This window comes from Melanostigma gelatinosum (assembly GCF_949748355.1).
Source record: "Melanostigma gelatinosum genome assembly, chromosome: 7".
NCBI classification, from domain to species: Eukaryota; Metazoa; Chordata; class Actinopteri; order Perciformes; family Zoarcidae; genus Melanostigma; species Melanostigma gelatinosum.
Window position 1 is genome coordinate 12,595,331 of NC_136640.1, and position 7,374 is coordinate 12,602,704.

Below are 7,374 nucleotides of genomic sequence, written 5' to 3' on the forward strand. Positions count from 1 at the left end.
ATCTACATGAAGATTCAAATCGTTTTTCCTCACGTGTGATTTCTTCTTCTTCTCTCTCCGTACGTGTAGTTCCCCAGTGCATTCTTCCAGGGTAAGGCAGACCTGTGTGGCTGTCTGTGCTATGAAATCCTCAAGTGCTGTAACCACCGTTCCAGCTCCACCCAGACGGAGGCAGCTGCCCTGCTGTATTTTTTCATGAGAAAAAACTTTGAATTTACCAAGGGCAAGTCTATAGTCCGCTCCCATCTGCAGGTCAGTGAGACCCGATATATTTTCGGCACTGTGTGTTTTGTTAATCGTGACATTGTCGTCACCCAACACTCCTCACTCCAAATCAGGTTATCAAGGCAGTGAGCCAGCTGATAGCAGATGCTGGCATTGGTGGCTCGAGATTTCAGCAGTCCCTCGCCATCATCAATAACTTCGCCAACGGAGATGCACCACTCAAGGTACAGCAGGTTCTCGGGGTTCATCAGAGCTTTATTACCATTGATTATGATTTACAGTGTTATTTTTTTCTAGTTTCTTATTTGAAAGAAATGAATGTTCTTAACACGTTTTCTGCAGAACACTTCGTTCCCTGCTGAGGTGAAGGACCTGACCAAACGGATCAGAACGGTTCTGATGGCCACAGCCCAAATGAAGGAGCATGAGAAGGATCCAGAGATGCTGGTGGATCTTCAGTACAGTCTGGCTAACTCCTACGCCAGCACCCCCGAGCTTCGGTGCACCTGGCTAGAGAGCATGGCTAAGATTCACGTCCGCAACGGCGATCTCTCAGAGGTTAGAAATGTTGTACTTTTCAGCGTGGTCTTACTTCAGAAACTGCTTTTTTTTTTTGATTGAAGTTAAGAAGTGAATTTGATGGTAATGTGTGATTTTCCCATCAGGCTGCCATGTGCTACATCCACATCTCAGCCCTGATTGCTGAATCGCTGAAGAGAAGAGGTTGGTGCACACTTACTGCTGCTTTAACTTTACGTTTTGCATGTGTTTACGGATGCGCATATATTTGAAATTGCTGCCAGTGTGTTGCATCTTTGCGGACATGGAAAGTCCGATCACAGCCATCTTCTGTCAATCAGCAAACCTCTCTTTCTCTCTGCTAACACGATCATCACAACAACTCTCTGCAAATGACTTCAACTTTCAGGCATCAGTCCTTCATCTCATCAGGGGGGTTGATATGTATGCCTGAAAGTGAGCACGCCACTGACTTGAGTGTGTTTTTGTGTGGTGAAGATTAATTAGGAACTCATGGGGAATGAAGATGGATTCCCATGTGGCCAAGTAGAGATCTGTCTTTTATTCCAAATACCATTCCCTTCCATGACTTCCAGTAGAAATGCAGATTGATGTCTACACCTTTAGCTGTGCTGCATGTTCCTCGACCTGCAAATATTTTTGTCATTACATGTGCTTCCTCACATCTTTTTCCGCATGTGTCTGACATCTTTTTTGCATGCACTTTGCACAGTGAGCCTGTGTGCCAATAGCTAGCATAGCATGCCAGCAGCTCAGCTGATTCGCGAGCCTTGTCCTTGAGCATAACGGGCAAACGCAAGTGGACTTTGTAAACCTCGTGCTCCTCCTCCTCCCCTCCTACCAAACAGGCTACTGGAGAGCTGACAAGGCCAGGATGTCCAGTGTGTCCCCTGAAGAAAGCCCTCTCTTTAACTGTAGCTCCTTACTAACTACCTCCCGAGATCAAGACAGTGAGTGTGTGCGCCTGGGGCCTGCTGGGTGGTGGGGACGGGAGCTCAGAAGATCAGGATGGAGACACAAGGGAGCGTGGGAGGGAGGGAGGGGGTGTGCACTGACATGTTTAAACCACTTGTCACTGGCGGTTTATTGATATTGACAGGTGGACATGGTTTGCATTGAAGGGACATAAGGTTCCAATTTAAATCCATACCACTCTGGTGTATTCTATTGTAGAATACAGTTAAATATTTTGATGACTGCTGTTCTCGCCTTTGTGATGATTGTGTCCGGTTATCACTGTCACTACTGTCGCTGTTGACCTTCACTGTTCACTCACGTCTCGCGGGATAAGTTGTTAAGTGTCACTAAGGTTTGATATGAAGCACGCTCTCATTTGAGGTTTTTAATTTAGTCTGCAAAAATGTTACGACTTTTGACGAATGCTTGATCGTAAAACATTTTGTATTTTGACACAAGAATTTCAGTTTCTGTACGTTAACAAGCTGAGCATAAAATGTGGCGCATGTCGATATCCTTTTACTTGCTAACCTGCCTTTGTGTCACTTTCACTTCTTTGAAATCCCAGCGTCGTTTTCTATGGGCTGGGCAGCGTTTATGTGCATCAGCCCCAATGTCAAGGAGGAGGGTGCCATGAAAGAAGACACTGGCACACAAGACACGCCCTATACTGAGGTGAGTGTTAGCTTTTAATCCTAAACAGCATTCTAAATACACATAAAGAAATAATAAAACACTTTTTTTTTGCTTGACCAATGACCGAAGTCACCTTTTTGCTTTTTAAGTATCATTTAATGACCAGAACCATCATTACAAGTTTTAGAAGATCCCTGTTGAGTTTAATAGCGTATTGGATTTGAAAATACTGCGACCGGGTTGCAGTCTTTCTCTCTAACATGCTTCCTGCTGTACTGTGTAGGACACTCTGGTCGAGCAGCTGGAGTTGTGTGTGGACTACCTGTGGAAATCAGAGAGATACGAGCTCATCGCTGACATCAACAAACCTGTGATTGCTGTTTTTGAGAAGAGAAGGGATTTTAAGGTAACTGTTAACCCTTCCACCCTGTGTGTGTGTGTGTGTGTGTGTGTGTGTGCGCGCGTGTGTGTGTGTGTGTGCATATTGAGTTTTACCTTACATGTGTGTTTGTGCGTGACCACAGAGGCTGTCGGAGCTGTACTACGACATCCATCGCTCCTACCTGAAGGTGACTGAGGTGGTGAACTCAGAAAAGCGGCTCTTCGGACGCTACTACCGTGTAGCTTTCTATGGACAGGTGAGCGACACGTCCTTACTGCAGACAGCACACACTTACAAGGGAACGTCTGTACACACACATTACTTGAGCCACAGCAGAACAACAGTAACTGAAACTCTACCGCCGACAGATTTGACAGACTGAATTTGGTACCAAATGTCTCTGTGTGCGTTATACTTAAACGTACAGATATAAATTTCAGTATGAAGACCAAAATGTAAACATGTAGGTGCTATTAATACAAGCCTGAACTGCACAGCTGTTCTTCATTGACAAAGCCAAAAGAAAATCACCTGTTATCTGTATCAAATATGCGTTAACCAATTCTATAAAATTAGTTTATCAAAATAAGAACCTGGATCCTTGTCACACCTATTTGTTAATGAGAGGACAGTATTTCCATGCAGTGATTTCAGAGCTCTGAAGTCAAGTTTCATAGGCTGATAAGAATAAGAAATCCTCTCAAACGGAGGACAGCGTTACAGTCTCTTGTCAGTGAGGCAGGGAGATTGAAAAAATAACAAGACCAGATTTTTTTTTTTTTACTGAGTCAGTGTCCTTAATTCTTCCGTCTGCTCTTTTCTTCCTTTTTTAAAAATATATTCTGTTTCAAGATTGTGGTAAGTTTTGTATGTCTTTGATTTTACATTTTCCTCAGTGCTAACCACTTTGACCTCTCTTCTCCTTCCGCCACTATTAACATCTGCTGCTCTTACCCTGTGGTGGGTTTGTGTCAAGCTTGCTGTGGTCCATTTGACTTCCCATAATCTCCAATGAAGATGCTGTTTCCTCCCCAAACATTTCAGAAGAGCTGGTGTCCAAAAGCCACAGTGGACGGGAAACAATTTAATAAATCTCAATCACCTTTTGACATTTGCCTCCAATGCTGCTTTGAGTATGACCTCTGAACTCTCCCATCCAGAGCTTAACACTGACACTTTGAGTTGTTCTAACATGTGTTACACCTGTGTGTACAACCAAGAAACCACTAGGGGGCAACACAAAATCACACCGACATACAGCTTGTTTTGACAGCAAAAGCAACATCCACACAGTAAACTGTCGTTGCATACATACAAACGCCCATACATGTAAAAGACATTGTTGACTAGAGTGTGTTCATGTGTTCTCGTAGGGTTTTTTTGAGGAGGAAGAGAGCAAAGAGTTCATCTACAAAGAGCCGAAGCTGACAGGGCTGTCGGAGATCTCCCAGAGATTACTCAAACTCTACTCTGACAAGTTTGGAGCCGATAATGTCAAGATGATCCAGGACTCCAATAAGGTAGGTGGCCGGTTTAAGTTACTTTTAAGACATTAAAACTGAATCATTTGCTAAGCTGTATTTATTACCAGTTATTGGTCAATTTGTGGACATTCACTATTGCATGCTTTAACATTTTTTTAAAAACAGGTAAATCCCAAAGACCTGGACCCCAAGTTTGCGTACATTCAGGTAACGTACGTGGTGCCCTACTTTGACGAGAAAGAAGAACAGGACAAAAGGACAGACTTTGAGCGACATCACAACATCAACCGCTTCGTTTTTGAGACGCCGTTCACTCTGTCTGGAAAGAAACATGGAGACGTGGAGGAGCAGTGCAAGAGACGCACCATACTGACCAGTAAGAATTTGTTTGCCACTTTTTCCCCCTGTCAACCGAAAAACACGAGAACATATATGTCTGTACAATGTCTGCCCTTTAAAACAGAGGGAACTAAAACGTAGAGTTGGTCTGACCAGTGTGTTATTGGTTCTCTCTCAACAGCGAGTTCCAGCTTCCCCTACCTAAAGAAGCGTATCCAGGTGGTGGAGCAGCAGAGCACAGAAATGAACCCGATTGAGGTCGCCATCGACGAGATGTCACGTAAAGTCTCTGAGCTCAACCAGCACTGCAACATGGAGGAGGTGGACATGATCCGGCTGCAGCTGAAACTGCAGGGCAGTGTCAGCGTCAAGGTGGGGATTCCTCCAAAAACTACCGACTTGCGGTTGAAATCGTTTGCTTGGTTTCGTCTCACCTGATCATCCCCTCTCCAGGTGAATGCAGGGCCTATGGCCTACGCCAGGGCGTTTTTAGAAGAGAAGAACGCCAAGAAATACCCAGACAACCAGGTCAAACTGCTCAAGGAGATCTTCAGGTAGGACATTTATAAACTACACATGCACAATTCACTGCAAAGAATTGTGGATTTTGTTCCGAGCATTACACTGTAGGAATGTACATTTTAACAAAAATTCAACACCTTATAATAAGAACAAAAACGGTGTATTACCACAGATTTGCATCCAAGTGTTCTCCAGTGTTTAATAGTCCACACACATAATGCTTCATTTAACATGTGTGCACGGTCTCGACAGCTGTTTTAGAGCTAAATCCATTTTAGTCGCGAGTAAAGACAAATCAACACAAAACGATTGTTGCAGTGTAACACACTTACCCCGATGATTAAAGGCCAAGATGAAGGGTACATCTGACAGCACTAATAGTGACTGTAAGTCAAACTTCCTGATTCCTGAATAAAAGGGAAAGAAATATTGCAAACAATACAATACAGGAAAACCTTCATGAAGGTCAGTTCCTTTTTGATTTATTTGATTATATTGATACATGATATGATCATAATTGATATGCACATTCGGATCTATAAATGCAATGATCTTCTTCAAAGTGTAAACTCTCACAGTGTAAATAGCCCACATTAGAGCCTTTTGTCAATGTTACTTCTTGAAAAAAAAAACATTAAAGGTCAGCTTCAATGGCATGATTAATAATCAGTAAAACTTTGTTTTCCCCCTGCAGGCAGTTTGCAGAAGCCTGCGGTCAGGCTTTGGATGTGAATGAGCGTCTGATCAAGGAGGACCAGCTGGAGTACCAGGAGGAGATGAGAGCTCACTACCGAGACATGCTGACTGAGCTGTCTGGCATAATGAATGAACAGGTCTCACTATGCAATGACCAATGAGTGTCCACACTTATGTTATTACCACATTGTTGCTTTTTTTTCTTTTCGCATGGCATAATGAGCATCATCATTCTCGTGTGTCTCAGCTTCTGTTTTTACTTCACGGTTTCATCCACTTCTTTTCCAACTTTTTTCCATTACAGCTACAAAAAAGTGTTCTTGCTGCCAGTACGTCCTCTCTCTCTCACAGCTCTCTGTCCACTCTTTCTAAGACCGGTATGTCATGTCATCAAATTCCCTCATAACAAATGTCTCGTTGTCACCTTGCTCCTTGCTTAAACCACTTTATCTTCCTCCCATGTGTCAGCCAATCTATCCCAGAGCCAAACTACTAGTCTCGATACTATAACCGCCTTTTCAATTTTCCTGTTCCAATGCAAGCTTCTTTTTTTCTTTTTTTTCCTTGCTCTTGTCCAGATTCCTCACACAAGACAACCAGGAACGGAACGGCACAGCGCCTACTGAATGGCCACTAGACTCAAGAAATCCTTTTTTGCCAGGGAGGACATTTATTTTTTCCCAAAAATGGCTTTGGAGTGCCAGTTCGAGCCTTGAAAGTGGCTCATTTGCTTGCTTCTGACTGTAGTTGTTTCCTGCTGCAAGAAGCAGCAGGTTAGTGGAAATGTGACTGATGGGGGGGTGTAGAGAAAACAAGGGAAGAAGTGTGTAGACTGTGGTCGTGATAGTCTGTGGTCCTGTCGTTGAACGTTGACTATCTACAGTAGAAGCCAGGCTGCTGGACTGTTAGCTACCGTTTGTTTTGGTTTTAGAGACTCGATCCATGTGTCATATGGATCCCCCCCCACCCCCCCCCCCCCCGCCCTGCCAACTGATTCATCAGCTTACACACAGACAGAACATGCTCACAAACAAGTACACACTGTGCACATGTTCACAAACACATGCACACAACCACCCAACATGCGCCTTCTCTCCATAACCCAGTCCCTTTAGAGAACAGTGACCTTACTGAGCTCGAGGTGCGTTCAGCCATCTAACACGTAGCGCCCTGCTGCCTTTTGATGACAGTTTTTACATTTTTTTTTCTGTGGAATACCATTGTACTTCAAATCTCGAGAGATCTTGTAAGATGACTAATGTGAAAACAATGTATTGGATTACAGGTTTTTTAACTAACGAAGCATCCGAAGAGTTGAACGCACCTCCAGTTCTTGTTTGAATGTAGAGCAGCTTCACATTGCTACTTTGTATCCTTGCTAACGTTCTGGCAGTATCAGCTTGCCAATTTTCAAATGGAAACAAAAAAAAAAAAAGTATGTTTTGTAACATTTTTATGATTGAAATTGCATTGTTACTGTTATTATTTCCTGTACTGTTTTGAATTGTAAATAAGAAATATTAATATTTAAAACGTTTGAAATGTTTCTTTTTATAAAATATACAAAATATAAATTTGTTTAGCTGAATTTAA

At 43.0% G+C, this 7,374-nt stretch overlaps 1 protein-coding gene across 9 annotated transcripts in view; it reads left to right on the plus strand.

The window, feature by feature from the left end:
* dock10 (dedicator of cytokinesis 10) overlaps nt 1-7,374 on the plus strand; it is a gene marked incomplete at its 5' end in the record, with an annotated part of 56,744 nt that extends 49,370 nt beyond the window's left edge. For 5 of the 9 annotated variants that reach the window (XM_079272469.1, XM_079272467.1, XM_079272473.1 and 2 more), the window contains 15 exons: nt 70-252; nt 339-449; nt 568-783; nt 891-948; nt 1,614-1,715; nt 2,291-2,397; nt 2,642-2,764; nt 2,883-2,996; nt 4,114-4,260; nt 4,390-4,600; nt 4,745-4,935; nt 5,017-5,117; nt 5,780-5,918; nt 6,086-6,158; nt 6,360-7,374. In XM_079272469.1, coding sequence (XP_079128595.1) covers nt 70-252; nt 339-449; nt 568-783; nt 891-948; nt 1,614-1,715; nt 2,291-2,397; nt 2,642-2,764; nt 2,883-2,996; nt 4,114-4,260; nt 4,390-4,600; nt 4,745-4,935; nt 5,017-5,117; nt 5,780-5,918; nt 6,086-6,158; nt 6,360-6,418 — 1,935 coding nt within the window. In that variant the 3' untranslated portion in view covers nt 6,419-7,374. The remainder of the gene's footprint in view (nt 1-69; nt 253-338; nt 450-567; nt 784-890; nt 949-1,613; nt 1,716-2,290; nt 2,398-2,641; nt 2,765-2,882; nt 2,997-4,113; nt 4,261-4,389; nt 4,601-4,744; nt 4,936-5,016; nt 5,118-5,779; nt 5,919-6,085; nt 6,159-6,359) is intronic. The other 4 variants (XM_079272474.1, XM_079272471.1, XM_079272475.1 and 1 more) reach the window with 2 other exon arrangements.